The 27,992-nt window shown below is 39.1% G+C and overlaps 1 protein-coding gene across 1 annotated transcript; it reads right to left on the bottom strand.

The window, feature by feature from the left end:
* Nucleotides 1–250: 250 nt before the first annotated feature.
* Nucleotides 251–27,992, bottom strand: LOC106171651 (GTP-binding protein REM 1). Its single transcript, XM_013552090.2, has 4 exons — nt 26,891–27,992; nt 9,815–9,897; nt 6,252–6,435; nt 251–1,719 (listed from the first exon to the last, which is right to left on the bottom strand). Exons 1-4 carry the CDS (start codon nt 27,645–27,647, stop codon nt 1,475–1,477), a joined length of 1,269 nt encoding a protein of 422 aa, XP_013407544.1. The 5' UTR covers nt 27,648–27,992; the 3' UTR covers nt 251–1,474.

The following is a 27,992-nucleotide window of genomic DNA, read 5'->3' as shown; positions in this document are numbered from 1 at the left end:
AACTGAAATATATTCACTTACAGTTGAAAAGAAAACCTTAAACAACTGCCTTCAGGTAATTACAAAGAAACCCCCATACCCCATAAAGGCGGCATCTATATTATCTAAATCATACCATGTTACTTGCCATATTGGAAACGGTAAAACAGCTTTTAAAAAATTTAAAGCAATTGCTTCGCACTTAAGAGGGATCGATAGGCCGACATTTGGCAAACATCTTTTTCTGTTTTTTTTTTTTTTTTTTTTTGAAAAACACTCTTAATATTATTGCAATAAAACGAACACTTTCAGAGCCCAAACTCCATTTGTTGTTGCTTTTTTCACCAACACACTACTGCACATAGGGTGACCAAGAGTTAATTGCCAACTTCCCTGTTTTGATTGGTTTTTAACGTAGCCCTTTAAGTAAGATGCTATCACGAAATTGGGCACGGTGGACGACTAGGATTCAAACTTCAACCCATTGCCAGTGTTTGGTTTCACTTTTTATTTCCCCTAATTCTGATCCCCTTATTACGATGTTCCATTGAACAAAGAAATTACTTAGCTACTTCACTATTAAAATCAGAAGTAAACCTTTCAGGGGAATCTCCTGACCAGATTGTAGGACGGTACTTGTTGATGTTAGGCGTTAAACTGGTGTTCAAAGCTGTTCAGGTACAGGAGACGAGTTTGAAATCAATATTATAGTTTGCATCCCAAAAAGCTGCAGTTACGTGACAGGCACGAGTTAACAAATTCATCCTAATGAATTTTTGATGCGACAGTATTATCTCATTACATGACAAAGTTAATTTCCGTATTATCTATACAAATAAAGGGAAAAACCAAATGTATCGATCCCCCTTTAAGTGGAACATCACGCGGAACGTAATGCGTGAAAAAACTCCTTGAGCAGGATATATTATTTAACGTGTTGAGTGGAATATTTTGAATTTACTTCCTAGTTTAAATTTAATAAGCATGAAAGCCGGTAACGCTAGCAAGCTTACATGCTAGTGTGCTCCCATTTGTGAACTGCGCCTTTTTTTCTTTTTGCAGCATCCCTTGGAGCAGTTTTGAAATCAAGTTCATAGTTAATCGTTCAGTTATCAACTACCTCCTACTGAATAAAAAGAAATGACAATAATAAATCCTATTTGTCGTTTCCTGGCTCATTCCACTTCAGAATGTATGTCACATTTTTCGTTTTATACTCTCACATGAAACTGCATTCCTTCGCCGAAAATAATAAAGCTGCCCAGATGGAGAAGTTTATGCTACACCCAGGAACCATCAAAAATGTTTCCCCTCTTTCCCAGGCACCTTCTTACAATATCACCTCTCTAGGTAGTTTGAAAACGACCTCCCTATTTGTTCCCATATGCCCAACGAAAGGGTTTTCCTCAGAAATGCCTGTGTGTCAAAAACGGTTCTCGTGTCTGAGAGGGCAAAGTTACTTCCAGCCCAAATCCTATTCCCTTTCAATATCAGTTCACAGCACGTACAGGTTGTCACAGGATTTAGAAACCCTTCGGCCATTCTTTTTCCAAAATCGGGTTATAATCTGTTTTGCCGATTTCGGGACACAACGAGTCTTGCTCGGTTTCTGGCCGTGCTCTTGCTCTTTGAGCCGTATTTGGGTCAAGGTGCCAACAAGCAGTTCGTCCACGTTGTGGTTTAACACGGCCGAGGTTTCTGTATATTTACAGTCGTAGGTCATGGCGATGGATCTTCCCTCTATAATGAATGAAAAAAAAAAAAGAGTATGATGATGAATTAGCTTTGAATGCACGGATGGTGTCAAGGAAACAAAAAATCTGACGATGGATGAAACAAACGTACACATAAACAAATAAATATGCAAACAAATAAAATGTTTAACGAATGAATTAGTGAGAGAAAATATCTACAAAATAATACACCTGACTTCAATAATATGTACAGGGTTACCACTTAATATGGAATATTATTTTTTGTCGAGAAAATGTTCTACAAAATATTTAATTTCTCTCCAACTATTTTAAATCCAAAACTGAGGTGTCACTCTATGTGTAGCCAGGTGTGTTACCTAATTACCATGCAACTTTCGAAACAATTAATGTAAGCAGTTGCATGTTCTGTGGTCAGAAATGTGAGGGGTGGTCTTTTCGGCAATTTCTGCCCTTGTATAAAAGCGCATGGGTTTGGTCAATCTTTGGAGTGTATTTAGAGAAGCAACAAAGGGATCGCTCTGAAACTTGTCAGTTACCTTAGAGAAGATATGGTTCGACAGCTAAGCAACGCAGCTTACTATGGGATTCTTGCTCTCAGAGAAAATGGCTAGAAACGGATAGCCATTGCCAGACAATTCAACATTTTTCAGGAACCGTTAATAAAGTCCTCCAAACAAATGCTACAACAGGGGCACCTACTCCAATACTTCCACCAGGGTGTCCGCGTACCACACCAAGAAGACAGGATCGCCTTCTCCTTAGAGTGCGCCGTGCTGGTCGTACAAAGACAACCAGTGTCCTCAAAAAAGAGTGGCAGAATGCCTTTCAAACGCCCGTTTCAAGGTCCCTTGTGAACAAAAGATTACAGCAAACTGGTTATTTTGCACGAAGACCAGTACGTAAACCACTGTTAACAGCAGGTCATATACAGCGACGTCTGCAATGGGCTGGGGACCACGTGCTTTTGCAGCCAAAACACTGGAATCACGTCGTTTTCAGTGACGAGGTCAGATATGGAATTTTGGGGGTTGACTGTCGAATCCGTGTCCGCCGATGTGTACAAGAGGCATAAAACAATGATTGTGTACTACTTAGGGTGCAAGCAGGGGGTGGTAACGTCTCTGTTTGGGGAGCATTCCATGCCGGTGTCCAGAACCAGTTGGTTTTTCTGGGAGGCAACCTCAACCAGGGTTCCTACAGAGACATTCTACAGCAAACAATGCTTCGATTTGTAAGAGTCATCTTTAGGAACAGCTTTGTGTACCAAGACGACTGTGCAACCCCACATCGAGCTCGCAGAATCACTGTTTTTCTTCAAAACCAGTAGGTTCAGCAACTGCCCTGGCCTGCAAACTCCCCAGTAATGAACCCAATTGAAAATCTGTGGGCGGAAGTAACTCAGAGAATTAATAGCTATGGTCATCGGCCGGTAAATAGTGATGAAATGCGACAGGCAAATATCACTGCGTGGAATGATATCCACATCCAAACTCTAAAAAACTTGTCACAGGGTATGGCATGTAGGATGAGGGCGCTGCAAGCGGCTGCTGGAGGTCATACCCGCTATTGATGACTTTTCATGATTTACTGTAATGATTTCTTTGACTGTGTAACTTATCACTGTCCGGAGGCTATCATTTTCTTTAATATCTTAGCTTAAAGTTAATACTGACATCAAACTGTTGATATGGTTTTCTGGGGGTGTTCTTTTCTTTTGAATGACATCTTATGTCAGATTTGATATTATTGACCAAAATATCTCACAATAGAAGACTGGATATTTTTCTCACTCAATGATATACTTTTTTGATGAATCAAGCCAAAAAATATTTAATCAGCACTCAAAAATAACAATGATAAAAAATATTCCATATTAAGTAGCAACCCTGTATATACAGAAAACCAAAACAACAGTAAAAAAAAAAAACATATTGCACAATGATTCAGTCAGGAATAAGGGCGTAAATATCATCAATTTTTAGTATGGGAGGCACTAACTGATTTTACTGTAGCCAAGCATAACAGCAAAACAATTAATTTTCGGACAGAACGTGCAAGGCGTATTCAATAATGATTACAGCTGAAAATGTTGATGCTATTTGGATCGAATCAGAATCGGTCTATCTGCGCCTAGCTTGAACGTGGCCGGCCCTACTATGTTTCAAAAAGAAAGTATGATGTCATCATGCATTGCATACATCTTATTCTTTACATTGGAAAAATAGTGACGTCATGTGGATTGGATAAGATGCGGTCCATCCGAGCTTAGCATGAACGTGGCCTTTGAGTGGCATAAAAGTATATGCACACTTTACCGGTATCTCTCATTAATGGGGACACAGACAGTCCTTCCAATCCATCAGCCCAAGGGACACACGGAAGTGCCATTAGAATAAATAACACACAATATGACTGTTTTATCACATCATCGATTCGTCGGGACAAAATGGCCTATTTTCGTGATGGGAAACATCAAAATCTGAAAAACTGGTAAAATAGCATAATAGAATTGGGCTAGCTTTTGTACAATTCACATCACCTAATAGGAGAGAGAAAGCCCATGGCTTTTCCCTGGGGAATAAAGAAACCCTCTTGAGGCAGTTCCATTGTAGGCAGAAACAAAAAACAGAACTGATTGAATAAAACCTCAGTCTAAACTGAAATATTCAGCAGTGTTTTCCAATAAAACAAATGATAAAAGATTTTTTTCAAAGAGAAGGGACATATGAATGGCGGGATACATTTATTGAGACCATGTGCCACTAGGAAAGTCTAACAGAAATTGACTGAAAACACGAATCCATACCGAGTAGAGGCGAGCGGAACACGTACGAGAAAAAAATTGCAGATTGTTAAGAATATTGAAGTAAGTCCCAGTGAGGCCAAACAAATTAAAACGTCCGAAAAAATTATTGTGAAGTGAATGAACATATTAGACGAAGCCGTACTGCACGTTCTGCGAGTCCGTAGTTTGAGGTCACCAGATTTAAGACTTTCAGCGCTTCTCACTCTCACTCTCTCTCACTCACTCACTCTCTCTCTCTCTCTCCAACATCATATATAGCTCTACCTGTACACGTGGGTGTGTACATAATGTAAATGTACGCGCACGTTGGACACAGTCAACACACAAGCAAAAAACGTACATTTTCTTGACATGTGCCAGCACCTACCGCTTACCGTACAAACAAATTACCACGGCACATTTCTATTTCCATAACGCATCCTCAGGACTCGTTGGGATAAAAAACAATATATCGCACTAAAAGACTGCATATCAAGTGCTCAAAAAGACATATAGCACCCCCTACTCCCTCCAGACTAAGAGCTTTTTAGGAAACTTGCCAACATTTTCGGCAAGCCTCTGTCGTTTCTTGAACGGCGGACGACATGGTGGCAGTATAGATAAATTCCCAGCAATCCCGTATTCTCATGGGGAAGAGCTGGGGGTACGTATGAACCAGACAGCTTCACAGCTGCTTTCACACGGATAGGTATACCGCTGTTTCCAGACGATTTTATAGTTTTATCAAGGTTTCCACATTCAAAAGTGATAAGTCATTTTCTCTTTTTATTACTTTTTTAAGAGTAGGTGTCATGAATCGAAGACGCTGGGAGGTACTGTGAGATTTCATGTTAACAACGAGACAGTTTACTGCATTATGTTATACATCCTTCATAATCCATGCCACTGTCATAATTAAACTTTTCAGTTTTCATTTCCATTCATTCACGTACCAATACATAAGTATGTACACAAGCCAATGGCAAAAAAACTGTAATTAAAACAGAATATATATAGATTTGACACTATAAAAAGAGAGGAAGAAATATTCTAAATGAATAAATAATAAATAAAGTCTTAATAAGATCGTACATGCATGAGCAATCAAGTGGCAATTTTTCTTCATTCAGCTTAAATAATTTAGATGCATGCAACACGTTTTAAGGTATCACTTTTGGTTGTAGGTTTCATTATTATCACGTCATTTGTCATCTTTCTAGCTTGTGTTGAAAATCAACATTTTTCGTTTTCAATTTAGATTCAAAAATATCTCTCTATAGCTTGTAGCTAGGAGTGACAGTACAACAAAAAGCGTTTCGTCTTCAGTACACCGTTGCTAATACAATTTGCTTCTTCTATTTGCTCTTTTTTGTCTCTTCTGAGCACCAGTTTCAATATCAAAGGTGCATTCAGGTAGGCGTAACATTGCTAATGCAGAGAGATCATTATAATATACTGCATTGTCTTTGTACTCTGCTCTTTTATGGTAATGATGATAAAGGCATTGGTAAATGTTAACTCGACATGCTCCAAGTGACAAGTCTGCTTGGCTAAAGCTGTCGATTTGACCCTGCTTAAATTGAACTAGAACTGAATTGAATTATTATCATTATGATCCGTTTTGCTCTTGCTTCGTGTGTCACTTGTAAGGTAGTATGGTCAGATGTATCCTTAGAAGATGCTCAAACATATTTCAACAAATCGCTTGGTTTGGTGGTTTGGAGAGGGTTAATGGGTTAATAAACTCGAGAAAGGCAATCAGGCTGACTTACCGTCCAAAGAAACTTCTCTCCCACGAACGATATCGCTTTTATTCCCGACTAGAATTATGGCTTTGGTGTAATTATCTTCCTTGCGGAGACGAAACAAGACGTCCGTGGCGTACTCAAAACTTGCCCTATCCGCCATAGAGTAGACTATTACGATGGCGTCCGCGTCTTCATACTGATGTAAATTCTGAAACGACGACAACGGAAAACAAAATATGACGGGAATATAAGATTAGCAAGAAATACAAGAACCACTAGAAGTGACAGCAATTCAAATCAAAGCTTATCATTGATTAGCTTGGCTAAAACGACGAAAATCATCTTTGTAGTAAAAAAAATTAAACCGGTTTAAATAAAACCTTTTCAATAAAATGAAAGAGAAAAAAAGAATTGAACAGACACAAAATATAAGTAAAAAATCAAGTTGGAAATACAGGCACGTTTAAAAAGACATCTGCGGGACTAAAGAACAGTATCTTAACTATGTGGGAAATGAACTTTTTATACAGTTCATAAAGCCATTTGTTAGCTGCTATAAAACGCCATTCGATAGTTCTAACACTCTGTCGTTATTTTGAAGCTTTCATTATCGGTAACCAGAGACTGTTTTATTGTCATCTACAGCTTCATTGTTACATCGCTGCCTAGAGAAAATGTCAACTGGTAGATTTATAAAAGGTCATTTTAACAATCACACTGGCGTCATGTTCCTCTTATTAAAGTCCTGCGGATCCCAGCCATCACTTTGATGGTAATTGTTTGAATGCTTGTGCAGGAGAGAGAGAGAGATGCCGTCTGTTTAGAATGTGCGTTAAGATACAAATTACTATGATTTTCATTTCTTCATTATTTTATTTTATTTATTTATTTATTTTTGGTCACGTTCTTGGGCGACTTACTAGCGAGGCCGGTGTCAGGCCTTATAAACGGATTAGGCGTTTTCTAACTCAAGCCTCAGATTTGTAGGCACAAATGCCCAATTTAACGACTGCAACCACGAATGAACTACTCTATCGTAAAATTGCCACAAGCACAGCGTTTCATGACACAAACCGCTTATTTACCCGTTTGGTACGTTCCGTATGAGCCTGAGATTGTAGAGAACGCATTGCTGCCGTATTAAAAGAACCCGTAGGAGGCCTGTACAAACAGCCAGAGACCCGGATGGAAGCTGGTATTTGTGTAATGAAACGCTAAACTCGTGGCAAGTTATTCTACGTTGGCGTAGTTACTTCGTGACTGGAGTCCTTAATTATATAATTTGTGCACTTGTTCTCCCCACAAATCTAAGGCTCTTGTTAGAAAACGGCAACTTTACCGTTTGTGAGGCCTGAGTGTGACAATGGTCGTCCTAGAAGTGGACTCGTGGCGTCCCATATGATAAATTCATGCAGAAGTTAGGGCTAACAGAAAGTATAAGGTTAAGTACATCCGAAAAAGGCTATTGAGTACAGCAGAATACGTTGCTCAGCGCATTAAGAAGTCAACCCACTTTTTTTTGGTATTTCACCACAGGATGACCCCAAACATACGAACAATGTAACTTGTCCATGTATATGTATAACTTCTTCAGTTAGAATCCTTGCAAGGTACAAATACAAACTTTTAATCACTAAAATTGCAATCGTTTTAGTCAATTTACTCACTCACACGAACAAATAAATAATCCATGTCATCGATTTGCACTAAAGAGAGAATAGACAAAATGCGCATACGGGTTGTCAAGATGGAATTGCTTAAATGAATTATGTATAAAACATCTTGCACAGATATTAAAAAGAGCTGTGACTGTCGTGCTGGTTTATTAATATGTATCACCAGTCATTAGAGGACAGGTCACAGAAATCAGGGGAAAATTAAATTAAAAGTTGATTGAAACCAGTTATGTGACTACTTTGAAAAAGGAGAGCTGGTTTTAAATGCAATTTGGACGCTTTGAATGCACGTTTGTTTTTACATCAAACTGTTATCTAGGGTATCACGGGGAATCTTTCTTATCAACCAGCTTGAAGAAAGAGAAACGCAATTATTGAGAAAGAGATGTGAAGGTGTTTGTGAACGGACATTGACACTAAACACACACTTTCCAGAAGGTAGCTGATCAACAAATGTCACAACATCTATTACAAAAGAAACGACATGTGGCTCCATCTATTCAGTTGTTCTCTGGGGAAACTGTGGTTATACAAACCCGCCTACTCACAGGAAAGAAAGATATCATACGGAAGTGTTATACAATTCAGCCTTGTCTTTAAATTCAAATCTTAATCTTGGGAGAGAAGCTATTGTTAAAAACAAATGTCCCTTCAAAGTAATAAATTTAAATAATGAATGCCCCCCCCCCCCCCTTTTGAACAGACAGAAAAGGGAGAACAAGTGACGATTCTCTAACTGTAGAAATACTTTGGCCTAATTATTGTCGTTTAGTTCTCGATCTCTTCCACCCCACCTGAGATAATTAAGTAAGTTCAATTTAATAGAGCCAGTCCCAGGTCCTAGCATTATATATGCAGCCTTCCTACCCGGAGAATATATCCATCTTGAGGGTTACTATAACAAATATTGTAGTTCCAGTATTTAGTTCTATTGATCTTCATTTCAAGTATGACACAGTTAGGCCTATATATATTCAAGCACAGGGATGAGGTTCATGTATCCTTACTCACATATGACAATTGACAAATTTATTTCCTATAAGATACGCATACTAACAGATTTAGGGTACGCAGGAACCAGTACGATTCCCTATAAAAACTGGGCCTCTCAGGTAGAGAGTCAGAGACCACGGGAGATCGTCAAGACTGTTCCTGCCTGCGTGTCAGACTGTATGTATGAGAAATAAAGACTACTACAAAACTCCATGCTGGCTGTTGTGTTCATTTTTAAGTGAATTGAAATTCACCGTTCACCTCCAACATTGGTAACCAACCGCGGTTACAAAGATACATATTATTGCCAAACAGAGAGCACGCTTTTAAATTCTGGTGTGAACTTTATATTCAGAAGACACCTGTCGTTTCTCCATGATTGAGAAATAAAATGAAGGCCCCTGGATCGAAAATAGTCTTAAGAAAGTGAACGAAATGACCCGAGTAGGATCCCGTGTCTTAATCAATTAAATCCTGAGTGGTGGTAATGGGTTTCAGTTTGTTCCTGAACATTAAGTCGTGCCAGCGTATTGAAATCGTGACATGATTCCGGATGTGTTCCCAGATCCCCACCTCTTCAAACCACGGACTCATGACTGTGGCGATCGCCCTTCGATCTTCGGAGATTACTGAACACTCGCCACTGAAATCACCAGCGTTATTTTGCTGATGTTAGAGATGAATCTTCAGTAATCTCTGAAATTTAGAACTGTTGTGAGAGGTCGACTGGAAGTGCACAACTTAACGCTACACACTTCCTACTCCCGACGCATGCACAACTCCACGCACACGCACTTGCACCTACTAACCTAGGTACGGACCTACTCTCTTGTACATATCCAAAGACACGCGGGCAAGCGCGTGTAGTAAAACTTTTAACAATTAAATACACATGATAATAATGGCGTAGTTTTATACCTGTTCATTCATTGGGTCCATTAGCACCATTTCCGATTCTTCTCCGTCCAATAATACGGACACCGACTTTTCTTCGTCTTCATCTGAAGAAAAGAAAACATGACAGATGTTAGGGTCCTTGTTCAATATAAGGACAGTGTTTTCATGTTTGTGTGTGTTTGTGTGTGTGTGTGTGTGGGGGGGGGGGTGTATGTGTGATCGTGAAAGAGTTTAGCGAGCATACCGTCAAGGGTACCAGTATATGCATGTGCGTGTGAGTATGTGTGCGCGCGCGCGTGTGTTTGGGGTGATACACTTAAGGTATTCCAGGAAGAGCATGTGCCTTGGGCACCTTTTAAAGTTGCGTGTTTGTGAAGTGCGTCTATGTTTTTACCTACATCTACTAAAATTATCGGATTCTGCATATCAGAGCAACGTCATTGCATTGATCATTTCCACAAACGTGTCTCATCTGAACTCAAAGATTTCCCAGGAAGTCATTCTCAAGTACCATTTTAATTAGTCTATCAGGTACATATCCTATGGGCCTTCTAATGCGTTGAAAAAAAGCGAATAGTCGTAAACAGAAGCTGAATCATCAAGAAATGAGCAAAGATAAAACAATCAGAATCTGAGGAAATGACCATCAATTACAGAAGGAGGTGCTTTTCTTAGTAAAGACGGCAAAACTGGCACGAAATCCATCCCTTTAAAGTGAGATTTCGAGAAAGCCATCGTAATTTTTGGTATTCTCTTTTGCTATAAAGACCAAGTGCTGACGCCTGGGAGGAGAAGAGAGGGAAGAGGCCCTTGGAGTAGCTAGGATAAGTTAACACAAGCGCGCAATTCCTGCACGACCATAAACTACACATTAACTTGTGAACACTAACATACGTATCCGAGTTTGCAATCATCACACGAATAAAACTCATCTTCAGTAAAATCATATCTTTTTAGCTTTCAGGTGTCGGTATAATGTGTGCCCCAAGCCTTTTGTATATGTCCGTTGCTTGTATAAGCTGAAGGAAAACTACACTGACATTGTATTGATTTTTTTCAGTGCAAGGTGAACCCGATAGCTTTTTTCCTCTTACAAAGACGCATTTAGCTCATTACGGAGGTATCAGCTCGTCGTTAAGATAAAAGCCTGTCCATCATAAATACCTGAAAGACAGCCGCACACACGTTGCTTTCAATAACAAAGCAGCTTGAATAAAGGATATTAACCCATTTAGTAATAAAACATAGCTTATAGGTTTTTGCATTGGTTTTGCATCATCGAACATTCCCACCCGTAGGAGACAGCTATGGGATGGGGATTGTATTTTCTCCGGCTGCTCTAGCCACAAACAGCAATAAATGACAATTGTTACGAAATGTATAGTTCAGAATAAAGCCGAGGCAAGTTTAGGTTAAGGTTAAGCCTCAAAAAGGACAAATTAATCAACTGATGCAGGTGGCTCTGGAGGATAAAACTCTCGATTTCTTTCAGAGCGACGGACGGTCTCGGTGCGTTCAAAAGCTTGTTCATTACGAGATTTATGTCGTACAAAAGCATTTCACTGTCAAAAGTGAGGCTCTTTTTCTTCTTTAATGGCCTGCTGTGCCCCTGCGAAAATGTGTCTCATTTAACGTTCACTTACGGTTCTCAGTCTATTCTAGAACATTCGGTGTATTTTTTTTTTACAGTTCTAATGTTGTTCTTTAATGAATGTACCTGAATGAACTTTTTTGGGAAGTCCTTCAAATTGTCCTAGAACAGATTAAAAATATTTTTCATTAAAAGAGAAAAACGTTATGTTCTAGACAGACTGAGAACCGTAAGTGAGCGTTAAATGAGACACATACTGGCTCCTTTCCAGAATCTAATTTTAACATAATATTTTTTGCCAATTTAAAGGTACCAGTATACTGTACGCAATTGTAGCCTATATACCCTTAGTCACGCCTTATATGACTACAATGTTGCATAGGTACTTTCCCAATTCGGACCTTGCATGATATCTATAAAACCCATCAAGTAAAGGTACCTTATTTCGATTTTTTTCTTCTGAAGCGTACTGGAAGGCATGGTGTTGTAAATTACTGGCCAGTCATTTAGAACTAAATTATAAAATTAAGAACAAAATAAACACATTGGACTTCAAGTGTAAGGAAGGAAAGGGAAGAGCATCGATTCGTGGGTAGAAGTAAATTGTTTTTATCCCGAGGAAAATTCATTTTGTCGGTAAAATCCCGTATAGAGTATCTTTAAGAAAAGTGGTCTTAAACATTTTATCATTGGTTACTTTGTCGGTGGCAATGAGAAGTGTTAAGAAAAGCCAGCAGAAAAATTCATTAGCAGATTCTGATATTCTATGAGGGCGACGGCAATATTCACAAAGCTGTAAGACAGTTTTTCTTAGTCGGCATGATTTCTGGTAATATTTCCAGATTCAAGAGCATATTCCAATTTATATATTTTTGAAAAAAAAAAAACGTTTTTCCCCACCGCGTGCATTCGACTTCTGCTAGATTAAGTGTACATTTCACTCCGTGGCGCTCCATCGTCAAGAGACCGTCGTTTAAATAGAATTCAGATCTCTAGATGCAGCAGCTTCTCTGCTCATACTGTAATTGACGGTGTTCTCAAGGTTGTAAGATATACCTTAATTAACTGTTCTTATCAGAAAACTGTCGACTCACAAGGAAATGTAGAAAAATTGAAACACACTAGAGCTGACGGTGGCTGACAAATGATGGAAAGCCGGATTTACACTGGACATAATATGGCCCTTTTCCTGGCGCGCTTCAAACGTGCTTCAGAGAGGAAGTTTACACTCTGTGGTATTTGGATGTGCCCTGAAGCGCTCTTGGTGCACCCTATCATCTAAACAGCCGGAGTTAGTGTGTGGTCAAAACGTCTTTGGCCTATTTAAATCTATAGAATCTATCAAAACAAGCCAGGAATTTTCATTGCCTTTGTAGTCGCAGACCACATTAGGCAAGTCTTGCTGGATAATCAATTGAGAACACTTATAACTAATTGCTTTACATGTAATCGGTTCAAGCCGGATTCGGAAAAAGATCAAACCACCTGACTTGAATAAACGAGCCGTTAAGAAAAAGTAGCTCACTGGAACTGTGTAGGCGCTGAGAGTTCGTTAACACTTGCTGTTAACAATACCTAAATAAAGGAGACGCTAATCGTCCTGCTACACGAATCACTGTCAGTTGTCTCGTTGTCAGTAAAGTTAGTAGCGACACATTGTCAGATAATTGATTTAACGCAACTGATAGCTCAAATATGTCGAATAGAATGACAGGGACGCAGGGTCTAAATTAATTGTCTTTTCCTCGAAGAAAGTGTAATGTTCAAAGAAGACATCTTTTTTTACTGTACACATTGTTTTCTACGTCTGTATCTTTTGTTCAAGCGATGCATTCACTTTTCAATATTTTAAAGGATGATATGTCTGACGTTTGACAGGAAAAGATCCAGTTCAAGTCGAAGCATTGTGTTAAGAAATAAAGATGCACGAATAAGTTATAGAATATAATTCGGTTCACATTTACTTAGAATTCCTGGTGTTAGCGACAGCTCTTCAACACGAATCGTCTTATTAATTCTTTCCCGTGTGCGTGGCTCACAGGAATGTTCCATAATAGTGCCAAGGCATCACAAAGCAAATTTCACAAGTCTCATTGTATGAGTTAGATGCCGCCGATGTACCTTACGTGTTACATGTCCCAGAAGTAGCTCGCTCATAAGCTTCATTTTTCTGTTAATGAGAAGAAAATGAATTGCCCTGAAGTCTGTGATAACCAGTTGGTGGTCAGAATGGCAAAAATAGATCATGTCAATATTGCGTTGTAAATATATTTATATGACAGGTAACACGCTCTTATCCTAATAATGAGAAGGAGACACAAGCTTATTGTTTAGACTTAAGGCAAATTTTGCCAATTTTAAAACAAATATCAACTAATGAGACCAATAATTAGAGTAACATCTTCAACTGAAACAGATGATGGCTAAGGTTATTTTTATATCCTGCAATAACCGAGAGAAATAAACCTCCAGTATTCGAACCAGGGGGTATTATTCCTTTTTTTTAATTAAGATATCCCGGGGCTCCAGAACAAATCAATGCCAGTTGCCAAAAAGTAAAAATTGAGCAGCTAGCGATATCCAAGATGGCGGCCGATTTCCTTAGCAAATACAGAATATAACCTTTCTTGCAATAGGTCTTCAATCTTCGGCAATACTACATGTACCTGGATTTTAACTTAATGCCAACTTTCATTTTTCCTTGATACAATTCTATTTGTCAAGAGCGACATCCTAAATGCCTAGGAAAAATACCAAATATATATAGTACAAAAAAATCAAACGCATGTATATAATTGTCTTAGTTTTATTTCGAGGAACATACAGCCCAGTTAAGCACATATATATTTTGAAACATTACTGAGTCGCGATCTTTTTTGACCAAATTTCCCAGTTTCCCATCATCAATCTAACCGTAAGTGACCATAAAAGAAGTCAACTCAGTCTTTGGTAATGAGTTTTCTTAAATAGTTGTATTAATGATAGTGCCGTGAACGATGAGAGCGATTCCCAGCAGTATTGAGTAAACATTTTGTCACCAAGCATTAGAGAAGAGAGGACGGAAAAATGTCATTCGCTGTCCACTAAAAGTGGACTTAGGGCTCCTCACTTCCTACAATTTGTGTACTTCCTTGATCATTTGTCATTCCATGCATAGCTTTAACCGGGATATATTTATGTCAACAAAGCTGTCAAACAATGTTTCAGATTTTTGAATAAAGAAGAAATGCGTGTCTTACAAAACTGTTTTTTTTTTCTATTGAGTTCCCAATTGTCGCACAAACGGCAGATATTTTGATCCAAGCGCACTTAATCTTTTTATTGCTCGACACTCACAGATGAAGATGGCCTTAGAGCAAGTTCTATCATTTTATGCAAGGAATGGCTTTACATCTTTTAAGAAACTGTAATGAATTAATTGCCAACAAGGCTGGTGGAGTCGGATGGCCTGTTTCACCAAAAATGATAATTTAAAAAGTGGAAATTAAAAGAATAATAATATTAATATTTAGCCCAGAAAGTGCTTTTAAATTTTAAAGCAACGTAATGAAATGTTGCTTCTGTTCTTTCAGACCAAGCCTAACTTTATTAAAGTGCACTACTATGAACTTATCTTAAAGTTCAGACAAGTTCCGTCTTAATTCGATTTGGTCAACCTGACACGGGAGTGACAAGGGCAAGCAATTGCCCTGACACTAAATGACACAAGAGGTAGTTTCGTTACATTTCCTTGTCTGAGAAATAGTCGTAAGAAGGAAATTGATTAAGAGAACGAAATGTTACACTGGTCTCTGACAGGTGTTCAAAACAGGTCACGTGGCATAGACTGAGCAGAGATTGTACTTTAAGGGCTATTTTTTCACAAGAACCCCGCAGGCAATTATGCAATCTAATTTTCATAACACATTCTTATCTTTATAACACAATTTGTAAACGCGCCCCCTTTTCCACATTCATCTATAATTATCTATTTTTCAAGATATCATGTTAGAGAAATGAGCAGCTGGCAGCCGTCAAAGATGACAACCGCCACATAAAGGTAAAATTTGTCATAGAGTATTAATTAGCTTTGAATGAACGGGAATATGGGGGTGTCGGTTGGTTAGGTGATGCACTGAAACGACCTTACGGCACGTCTAAACAAGGCTAAATCCAAAGCCGAGATTTCCACTTTCAAGTTTCAGTAGCTTGCAAAAAAAAAAAAAAAACCGCTGTGCATTTAAACGGAGATGTTCTGTCTTAGCATATAATGACTGATGTTTTTCACATGCTTGTATAAAGTTCAGTTTTTATATATTTTATATTTGCAGTAGATCTTCTCTTATTTTGCCTTTCCTACACAAGAAAACAACAACAAAAAAAGTCACGACGAGATCTCGGGCAAAAGAATTTGCGCAATAGACAATGAGCAATTACAGTCTAGGAATGATATACTTGTTATGTTATTTCTGTCTCCAGTTTCTTGAAAAAGCAGACAAGCAATTCATTAAACCTATCTAAACATTATGATATTCTTTGAATTATGAAAACCAACCCACCATTGTCAACGAATGAAATATGAGCCGTATTACAGCAAATGACTAATTGCAGTATATTCGCCACGTTCCTTTTCTCAACCAAAAACAGTCTGGTATTTTATGGGGTAAGGATAATTGGCTAATTACTTAGCTTTCTTGCAGCTTTCAATTTTGGGAAAAATTACTTTGTATGGCTATAGAGGCTTTAGACGTTAGATTAAAACACACAATGCATTCCAGTATCTTACTTAAACTTTTATCCCAATATTATACACGGTAAATCTGAACCAGGCTAAATAAGAATCAAATGAAATATGGAGCTTTTATATAAATCTTTTATATAAAGCACAGAAAAATAGTCACCATTTTTAATTCACAGTTGGGCCTACTCTTGATAGTACACCAGTAGTTTATAGTTCATTTTTAAATGAGGTAAAAACGACCTTGGGATTGCTTCACTACATTAGGGGTGAATTCACATGTAGACTGTACCAGGGTGTGATTTTCTAAACTTTGTGTGACATTTCCTTTCTGCTTTTTTTACCAATTCGTTCACATAATTTCCTCACATCAAAATATATTAGGAATCCCGGGCTGATCTGGAGAAAATGTCTTAATTTTTCAGATAAATTTGAATAAACGTTTTACATTAATGGAAAAAATATGTCTCCTGGGAAAACGTACTCAACAATGGAAATGATTTGTTCTCGGAAACCTCCCTATTGTTCCTGCTGCTGTTGATACATAAACAATTCCAAACAGAAAAGGGGTTCCTACATAGAAGTTTCTAGTGCATACATGGGCTGAAGCAGTACGTGGCATGGACCAATACCAACGATTTTTATATGTACGGGTGTGTATTTTTTCATGGAATTTGACGGCCATTTTGGATATTTCAGAGCCGCCTAAAATTGTCAAGTTTCCCAGGGGCCAAATGGGACCTTCTTTGCTCGATCCAGGTTCGCATCCTGCTCTGTTCGGAGTGAAAGGATCGTAAACGGGCATTTGTTTCCGATATCTAACGACAGTTAATTCAAGCAGAATGTAATTAGAGTATCGGTTAGGATAATTCAGATATATAGTCCCTGATTTCGGAGAACCACAGTGCAAATCGGAAGCTCCGAGGGACTTTTCAGAGTTCACAAATTGTCCATTTTCGTTATTAGCCATATTGTTTTTCGAGCGCACGATGTCAGGCATATTATGAAAGCGCAATCACGTTGCTTATAAAGGTGATGCCAGGGAGATGTTCCGCAAAATAAATAAACAAATAAATTTATATGTTCTTGAGCTAAGTTAGACCGTTAAAATCATATTGCCGACAACACAAAGCCGACTTTGAGATATTGGCTTAGGATACACGTACATCAAGATGAATGGAGCATACCTAAAAGGGTTACTATCATTGCTAAAAGTGGAAAATCTACGTCGAGACAATTAAAATTTGCTCAAGAGGCTTAGATAATAAAAAAAAGAGACCGGTCGGCCTTTGAGATTCTCAGTGAACTGCAACAACTAAGTCAAGATATTATTCCCAAAACTGACTTTTGGGCGTTTTGTAAAACAGGCCCTAAGTTTTGTATATATCCTTCTTTGCCGTTGTTTAAGTTAGGCGGAAAATCTTCTCCAGAGGCTCCATTAAACTAAATATGACATTTATTCTTGAGCAAACGCACGCTATTTGTTGCTTACGTTTACAGTGTGTTTAAAAAAGAATTTCTATGCTTTGTACATCTTTGATGTGGGTTTGTGACTCTTTTTGTATCGGTCACTCTCCAAGGTCAATGTAGAATTAGTCCCAAGGTGCTCATCAAGTAATATGCACTATTAACCCATTATTGTAGAGCATATCGGCGTGGGCCGGTGTAATTTCGTTATGTGCATAGCTTTTGCACTCAACGCAGCGTTTTCCCGTGCTGCCGGGGATTTAATGCGGATACGAGGATGGCCGATCAAAGAGGAAATCAGTAATATCGCCAGGGGACTGGATTAGTTCGTTTCCAGGCCTTCTGCCACCCGAAGAGTCGCGTAGGCGAAAGGCAAATAAAGCGCTGCGTGTATGTCTCTGTGACATCTTGAAACAGCCCATGTCAACGTTGGAAGCAGAGCCAAATCAAAGTTTAATAATCGCATATGTATATACTGGTGGCAGGCGAACCAGCTGGCAAACGGCGAAAATTGCCTTGAATTGATACTATCCTGCTCCTTTGTTTAGTATGATTTCTGTGATCAAATTTGAGATAAATATTTAGCGTGATACTTTCAATGAAAAAACTTTCAATGAATTGGGGGTTGGCATGTGCCAAATACACGCCGTCACGGAAGCGTTACTGATGGCTTGCTTGATCTAACTGCATACACGTGATACTTAGTGTACTTTTGTGACCAAAATTCCATTATGTTTTATATTTTTTGTGTTTTGGATGAATTTTTTACAATTGACAGCTGGCTTGGAATTGGTATGCAAAAAATAGCATTTGCTTTAGTCTTGTTTTTACTTACATAAGTGTACTTTAACGGTTGAAACGAGAGGACGCACTGTCAAAACAGGTGCTTAAAATTAAGTGTCATTATATTTCCTTTGGGATTTCGAACATAAGCTTTTATTGCGTGATATTCCTTAACACAACATGTTTACGTAAAGTGCCTGGTTTTGTCACAATAAATAACCACATCATACAGTGACTTTTATACAACAGCAGGTATCTGAACATCTTGCTTGACGAAAACCAGAATGAAAACTACCATCTGCATGGAATTGCCCAGCATATAAAGTTCAAGCGAAAAATGAATGTTACTTTAATTATTCACGACCTGTTAGGCCTATTCATTTAATTAAGCCATCTGGTGCTGGGTGTTTTGATATTGACTGTATCTGACATTCACTGTCAGTGAGTTGCGCGACTACGTGGAATCGCCGAATACCCACACGCTTTAGACAAACGGGAACTTCATGCGACACTTTTTCCCTTCCCTCATGCCTTTTTGCAGCCTTCCAATTTTTTGTCCCCCAAAGATTAAAAGAACGGCGTACAGACAGTCTTACTTTTAACTGTTAAGGAAATATATGACGAATGAAGAGTACTTATGTCAATGAATATTGAGAATTTGTGCTTTAGTCAGAGTACGAGCTGAATTGTGTAAGGTGTTGTTTTGCGAAAAGAATACAAAAACGAAAAAAAAAAGAACAGACAAAAATAATCAAACACACTAAAAATCCAAAACGTGCTCTTTACATGTATATTATGTATTTTAGTCACAAGGCATATTTAGATTGGGAATACGTAATGACAAATATTTTTGCCTTGAGCAGTGGACATGAAGAGTACGATATAATATTTTCCATGAAATACAGATGAATTATTCAGCTTCTTGCAAGCTTTGAATGTGAAGAAAACAACTAAAACGTTCAAGATGAGTTCATTTTTAGCACCATGAGCTTCAGAAGACACTCACCATCTCTTGTTTCATCTGAAACTCAGGGTGTCTCTGATGTAAGTATTGAATAGATTGATATCAAAAAACATTAAAAACAAGTGATTTGTTTGCCCAATCCTATTCATGAATGGAATCAAAATATTGAGAAGATAGATTAGGTAATATATGTTTTATGAGCCTTATTCCCAGCTGAATGACTGAGTTATGAGGGGGAAGGGTTCCTACCAATTTTGTCTTTATTTCGAATACTGCTATTACAATATGATAGGTAATAGATGTATATATCTATTGACATTCAAGTCTGAAATATATTCTTACGGGAATCGATATTAATGGCTTTAATGTCTTATTTCATGTCTTATTTACTTTATTGTTGGTGCACTTGGTAGTTACGATAATAAATTACACAAGGCCAAGGGACCAGAAAATTAGCTAAAAATATTCCTCCTCAGACAGGGCAATTTAGGTTTTTTGTTATTTGAAATGTTTTTATGAACAAGATATCTGATTGAGACCTATCGTGCCTGGCGCGTGCACTGTGGTCAAGTGAGAGAGAGTGAAAGGAAAATATTATGAAAATGACGAAGTATGGGGACAATATATGGTGTGATAGAAAATTATTCGTTCTTGAGAGATTTAACACGTTTTCTATTTATGATTCAGGTCGTCTCGGCCGTTCCTGATAGAGTTTTCCTTGCATTAATGACTTATGGGTAGAAAATCAAGTTTACTATTTACCATCATCATAGAATACAGGATGGAAAAAACTTTTACAGCAAAAAATACATATACAGGCTTTACAAAATAATCAGACACAGCTATGTCATGCTTGGCATGCGTGGCAGACCAGCAAAGCTACTACCACAATTTTGCCATTATTTTACCAACAGTACGTACCGTCAACTTAGTGTTATCAGTAAATGTGTTTTTAATCACCGCCCAGAAACAGTGACCCGCCGCGTAAGTCATGTAACATGTGAGTACATACGAGGTAGGATCAATAGGTCCTTGCTCCGAATACGTGAGAGATAAGCCGGGCTCTTATGGTGAAGTAATTGACTTTTTTTTTCAATGAACGTGGATCAAGATTGGAAACCGCGCGGGGGAGCAGAGAGGAGTAGGTTTGAAGGAAATCTAGGGTAGGCTGAAACTGTTTTGTGTTATTTTAAGTTGAAATAGTATATCAAGTTAATGATTTATTGACATGCGCAGATGAATTGTATGTGCGCAAAGAGGTGTATGTGTGTGTGTGAGGGGGGGGGGGGGGCAGGGGGGTGATGGATTAAGGGCCAAGCATCAAGTGCTAATATACATGAAACAATCCATTTTTTGTTTATCTAATCAGTGTAATAATTAAAATCTAGCGTAATTTTTTAAAGAAAAAAATATATACATGGGTTCATTTGGTTTCGTGTTCCATATTGTGCGCACTTATACACGATGTGAACTTAAAGCTCCTACCAAACATTTACTCCCACGTCTGGACAAGAAAAAGTCAGAAACCTGACTCCATCTCGAAGGTAAATTAAACAGTCGATCAAAACCCAGTGTTATCATTGCTCTCGAGGTTCATCTATATCCAGTACGGCGATTCCGAGGCGATAATGGCAGCTTTCTGACTTAATAGCGGCCATTACGTAAGTGTTAGAATTAGTAACTAAGAGGGTCGATAAAAGTGCAGAATAATGCATGTAGGTGCTAATACAATAACCTTTAATCACCTTTTGAATATATTTAATTGTCCTGACAGAGACATTAAAAACACTTAGTCGTGTGTTGGGAATTGCACGTATCTCTGATTAACACATTGTGTTGACAATTGTTTCTGCTTAATCAGTTATCATGCCGTAGGTGTGATGGTTACTTGAGAACAACAGAAAGGATTAGATATTTGAAACAATTACTAATGTCATTTTAAAGTATATAGATATCATTATACGTTTTAAAAACGTATAACATGTATACAGCCATGAAATACGCGGGGGAATGGCGGGATGAAGTGTTCTCTAAAGTCTTGACCCTGTAATGGGCCTCGGGTATGCATGTCCTTCCACAGGTTCCACGACTTTTTGGACCTCGACAGGGGCGGATCCAGAGATATTTTCTGACAGTCTTCCAAATTATCTTTGTTGATCCATCCTCCAATTTTGACCGTCTTCCGACAGAAAAATTAGTCATCCGTCAATGGAAACTTACAAATCTGACAGTCTTCTGGAAGACCCAGAAGACGGCCTCAATCCGCCCCTGCTCGAGAGTATCAAAATTGCAAGCAATGTGATTCAAACTCACTATTCTTTCATACCAGGTAAAAGCCAAGATAAAACCATAGGTATCAGATTGTCTTGATCCTGATTGTTTTAGTCGATAAGGTATTACACATAGCGTATTGAACTTAAAAAGGCAGCGGGGAAAATTATAGAGAATGAAGCATTAATTTTAAAATGTTTCCCTCCGGATGTAGATACAGGTACATGTAGTATATACCATTGTAACTGCAAAACATTTTGATTAACACCCTTCGGGCATTTTCCTTGATGTTAATTCTATCAATTCACCAAAACTGCCATTTTACACTTAACTGCCTTTGGTATGTCACCAGAAGTATGTTTAAGTAGATACTTCTTAACCTTAAATTGATAGGAAATATTGTTCAACGTTAGATGACACTGCATTACAGATTGAACATTTAAGGTCAAGGTACTATTGTCTCGTTACATTCGCTAACAGTAGAACTAACAGTAAAACGTAAATGAAAATATTTAGCGGAACCAGGACATCGAGAATAAGGGCACTTCCCTGCCCCCCCCCCTTTCCTCCCAAACGCTGCTACAAAATTTATAAAAAAATATGGGGAATTTTCTGTATAGCTTTCTCCTATGGAAATACATTCTCTAATCCTTGTGGTTTAAACCCAAGTCCCATCGTGCCCAACTGGGAGGTATAATCTACGTACACACACCTTGCTGAATAAAAGGTTTGGCTTGTTCGATTTCGTTTTTATTTAAGCATGCTTTTATCAACCCCTTTTATCTCGGCTTTATCTCTGGCTATTAATGTATCTCATATACCTTTGTGATTTGCATACAACGAATACGTTTTATGAGAAAAACTGGATGCCCGGGTTTCCTCTGAAGTGATTCGAGCACAGAATGAAAATAACTCAATGGACAAATAAACAGACAATGGAATAAACAAAAAAGAATAATGAATGAATTAATACATAAATTCTTCAAATAGAAAAAAGGGGTATTCGAGGATGATTACACATTTCATTCCCCTTCTAATCAGTGGATGCACTTTTGGGATCCATCATACCTAAAAATCAGGCCTAAATCTACAGATTCAACTCAACCCGAATGATGGGGAATTGAAATGTGAAAAATACACCGTCTGTTGGATAGAGATACATTGGTTTTTAAAGGTCTAACTAGAGTCTATCGTGTTTTCGGTATTGTTTTCGGTATATTGTCTTTCTCGTTGTAAGAAATTCCAATATTCTACCAGTGTTCCTAAGAGTTGAATTTGATACCGGTGTATAACGCCGCAGTATTGCGTCTTAATTTGTGACGCTGCAGTTGTTGAGTTTGGTATCCGCGTTTAACACTCTATTTAAGTGTTCTGACACGCAAGGGAAATATCAAAGTGTGTGGTGCTATTAAACAGGCCATTTGGTCAGTTCTATAAGCGGGACACAAACATTTACTGTTTTCGATTCTGAGCCAACTGCTGTGCACTTTAATTGGATGAATGAAAATGGCGTGCTTAACCCAGAAAATGAAATGTTTTGTCATGTTCTTCATAATGTCAACATGTCTTAATTTAGGTGTCATTCTTTCCAATTACCGAGGTCGTATTGATTTATCCTGGCAGCAAAACAATATAACAGGTGACGATAGGAAAATGAGTACTGGGGTCACATGCCATACAATGAGCGAGACTTTTATACAGCAAAAAGTAATATTCTTGAAACATTCTTCAACTTCTCCTTGATCGCCAGGATACGCCACATCCACAACCACGCCGAGTTTTAAGTTTTTAATATTTCATCCACTCTGGCAATGGAGATGAAGGTCGCCGAAACGGTTATCATCTAAAAATTAGAAACTCGAAAATAGGACCAAGGTTTACTTTTCTGGGCGACTTGGGATGAAAATACATTCTAGTGGTCAAAGGAAAATTCCTAAAACTTCCAGAAAAATTCAATTTTTTTGCTCTACCAATGTATAGAGCAGAGTACAAATGTATGTGTTAAAACTTTAAGCCAGGATATTATGGGGAGAAGGGAGAATGTTTATCCTTCAGTTTCTTTACCCCCATCCTTCTCTCAATGAAATATGAAAATACGGTTACGTGGGCGGCTGGGTTTGTTTTCATTGGTAGAGTTAGGGATGTGGTGAATGATCGCATTTGTCTTTGGAAAAAAGGGGGGCGTAGCCCCGCCGCCCCCGGGATCCGCTTTGGCCCACTCTTCTTATTCACTTATCTAATAAGTTCACTAAATCTTCTTTGTTTCCTTTTCGTCTCCTTGCTAATAACACAAGAATCCAAATTGAGGAGTTTTATCAAGGGAATCGTGCTGTTCTATTAACTGTTAGGTGAAAACAATATAAACGGTTATATGACCATGTAATGGAATTGGTGCTTTTTAGGCTCGCGTTATGGGATTCAATAAACAGCATTGTGGCGACCGTCATATTTACACAAGGAATTTACAGAACAATTGTTTATCATGTTATCGATGTACTAGAATAACTTCTGAAAACAAAAGACATCCAAAACGAGGAGCACTGTATATGAGTAAAGATGGTAGCAATGAAAGACGAATTCAGACTGCAAAAGCACACGCAACATTGCTCCACATAACCGGCATCATTGTAAGATAAAAAGGATGTGGTTTGGAGGCTGAAGAATCGCCACTGAATACAATGACGCACAGTATAACACAGGTGCAGAAAATAGTCTTGTTCCATAAACAAACTGCTGGTCCAAGATCATGTTTGAATTGAACTGAACTCGAAACCAAAGCGGTTTGCAGGCAATAGAGATTGGCCACTTGTCACCGAGCAGGGATGCCATAGTTTGAGAATATCATCGACACACCGAACAACATGTTGACACATTTGAACGAATCTAACATGTAGTTCCTTACCAGAAACAATTTGAACTCATCATTACCACTCGAAACCTAAAAACAAAGTTCAGACTTTCAGATTTAATCTCAACAAACCCTAAATCGCGTTGGTACACTGTATTGTTTTAAAGTTTAAATCTTGAATTGAAAAAAAGAAACTGTCATAGGCCTCATCCCAGCACATTCCACAACACGTGAACAGGCTACCATGCATGTCATCGAAGCTGCTGTCCTGGCTAGAAGAGATCTTTTAAAACGCATCATTCACTACTCAAAGACATGTCCTTGGACTAACCAGTCCCATTATATCCCTTTTTGATAATTGAAAGACAAATTGTTTCCAAAATCGCTGGAAACCAAATGTAACCTACAGTATAAGGTACAGTACGTCCTAAGGTATAGTAGGCTATATACATATCTGTTACATAGACCTTAATCAGCCAAAATATACAGATTCACCCCATCGGTTGATATGATAATGGCCTGTTTGTTAACAGTAAGTAAAGGTGAAAGAATTACAGGTTTGGACTTTATAAGCCCAGACACACCCTTTCACACACACTGAACCAAGTCTAAACCGTCTCTTGGTCGAACTGAGAAATCGCTTGTGTAAACACGCCCTTTCAGATTTGAGCAGTTTATAGCCTAGCGCGGCTAGATAAATGGTCGGATTGATAAATGACATATGCAGAAGGCGTACAGCAATCATCAGACACAGAACGGGCAGTAATCTAAACCCACTGTTATTAGCGCTGGCTTGTTGGTTCTTATCGTACCATGCAATATGTTTTCCGTCCTAATAAACTTACATAACGTAGATCGATGGGGCGACTTCCCAGCCCTCAGAAGGAAAGTACCGAGTGCATGCAGCGAGTTGGGGTGGAGTTATAGTGGTCACGCATATATGTGTGGCACGATATTAGGACACAAATGCATTAATCAATGAGTCACACATACAAGAAACTGGTGCAGTTCTTGTTTGCATGGTGTCAAACATTCGAATTCGTCAACAACTACAACCAAGATGCAATGAGCATGTAGGGATGACAAACGGGGTGATTTTTCGGAGAATCGGCCGATAATATCCTGGAAATGGAGGAAATACGCCTTCTTCCAGCAATATACACGTACCGTGTATATCGCAATGCTCCTACCGGTACTCCTGTCTCGTTCAGAGATATGAGAATAAAGTAAGAAGGTGTTCTTAAGTCCCTGATTAATAAGAAGAGCTGTACAAATTTCCTCAGCTCGACCTCGGTCCTCCCACTACAACCTATTGACTCCATCTAAATAGACTGATATATCAATAAGTAGCCCTACATCAATACCTTTCAAGCATGCAACAAAATGCCCTCCAGATATTCTCTCCGCGGCTTGAAATCCTCGCGAGATTTTCTGACCACCAAACGAACTATTTTGCAGCCTGACAACGGCTAATACAATTCGCAAACCTTCTATGAGGAATATGGAGCAGGTATGGAATGAAGGCAAGGACATACTGAGTGGTTAAATGTTGAAGATAATAGGTTGGATTAGAATTTATAAATCTAATCTCTTACATGTACCAACTCGCAGGAGAATTATAGCGTCCTTCCAGCTTTTAGATTTCAGATAGGCCGCATTCACATCGAGTTGAGCCATGGCTCTACAAAGCCACGTCCTAAATATGGCGGACGTACATGAAAGGAAAACCGCCTAATCTTTTAATTGTCTCTCCGCCTCTCACACGCCTCCTTACTGACATCTCTATCTATGGCCGCATTCACATCGAGTTGAGCCATGGCTCTACAAAGCCACGACCTAAATATGGCGGACGTACATGAAAGGAAAACCGCCTAATCTTTTAATTGTCTCTCCGCCTCTCACACGCCTCCCCACGAGTCGGCCCTGCGGGGGGTACAGTGATTAAATCTCAGCTCCATTCGCCCAGAAGATGGGTAGGAGTGTGAGAGGCGGAGAGACTATTAAAAGATTAAGCGTTTTTCCTTTCATGTACGTCCGCCATATTTAGGTCGTGGCTTTGTAGAGCCATGGCTCAACTCGATGTGAATGCGGCCATAGATAGAGATGTCAGTAAGAACGTTATATAAAGTAATATGTTAAATGGACCATCCCCAATTAAGTGAATTTGAACATTTGAACCACGTATCAGTGATGCACAGATTTTGTGTGAAGCTTGTATGAATCTGACTTGCCATATTATGTTCCCTTTTTTTATGCTGCTCTACCCTCCAACATGTAAAGAAACCATCAGTAATCATCAGGCGATACAAAACAATTATGAAATCAGTACAAAGAAGGAGTGTGTCAATGACGTGACTCAAATGTTCACATTACTGAGAAAAGTGATTTGAGGGAAGTGCTATCAAACTGCTTGAGTCCAGTTACAACTTAGCGACAAAGACAAGCGAACCACTTACCAAAGCTTGTGTCAAAAGCCCCAAGGTATTCAGAGGTAAGAAACTGGCGTGTCAGGGCTGTCCGACCGACGCCCATTGCTCCCAGAATGGCCACCTTGTAGGGAATCTTCTCGTGCCCAGAGCTGTCTTCGCTGGTCTGCGTCCCGCTCCCACGAGAGTTGACGCTCGATGTGCGGTCTCGGTACTCTTCGGCCGCCGCGGCGCAGCAATTATCGCAAGAAGAGGCTCCGATCTGCATGCTACTCGTGTGCTTCACCGTGTCCCCTTTGTTTTGAAGTCCCTTTGAAGACAGGGTAAAAGAACGAACCCTCGTGCAGTCATCGTAAGGGAAATGGTCATCGTCTGCTGTTTTGCAAATGGGTGAGCGTAACTCAAAAGAATCCCTATTTGGATAAAACGGGGGACGGACCGACGTTTTCGTGGGCATAGTCTGTGAGCGGGGTCGCATCCCCCAAGTGTCGTTCACAAAGTCTAAATGTACCGGCTTTTTCGTCATTTTCGGCGTCGTCATGCATTTGGTAGCCTGGCGTCTCTGCGGCGACGAGATTGCCGCTTGTGCCGGCGGTGACGAGGTGAGAGGGCTGATCACAGGCGAAGGCGACGGCGACCGGGTCCGCGGTCGCGAGCTGCAGTACCTGATGTTGGGGGCCCTGTGTGGGGGTCGTCCACACGGGAGAGACGGTGAGCCCCCCTCGCAGTTTTGTCCGGGTCGTTTGCTTAACGGTTCACTTACTGTTCTGGAACGCGGTCGAGACATGTTGAACTGAAAAACCTTTTAGTCCAGTTCACATACAGATATAAGGTCGAATCACCACGAAGTATGTCTTTAAGATTGCTTAGCTGCCTTCATTCAAACACACACTTTTCATATTCTTTCGTTTTGCATGTAAAATTTCATGCAACAACTTCAAGTCAATCTTTTCTGAAAAAGGAGCAGTCGACTTCAACGGCACTCTCTCTCTCCAAACCAACTGTCAACGGTTTGCATTTAACTCGCGTATTTATCAGTTGTCGTATGCTGCTGAAGAATCATTGGAAACATATGCACGCGTCCTCGCTGTTTTTGCCGTGTAGTACCGCCTGCAACGATTCCCAGTAATAA

This window comes from Lingula anatina, chromosome 4 (assembly GCF_051362555.1).
Source record: "Lingula anatina isolate TDL-2025a chromosome 4, LinAna3.0, whole genome shotgun sequence".
Taxonomy (NCBI): domain Eukaryota; kingdom Metazoa; phylum Brachiopoda; class Lingulata; order Lingulida; family Lingulidae; genus Lingula; species Lingula anatina.
This window is presented reverse-complemented; position numbering and strand designations above follow the sequence as displayed.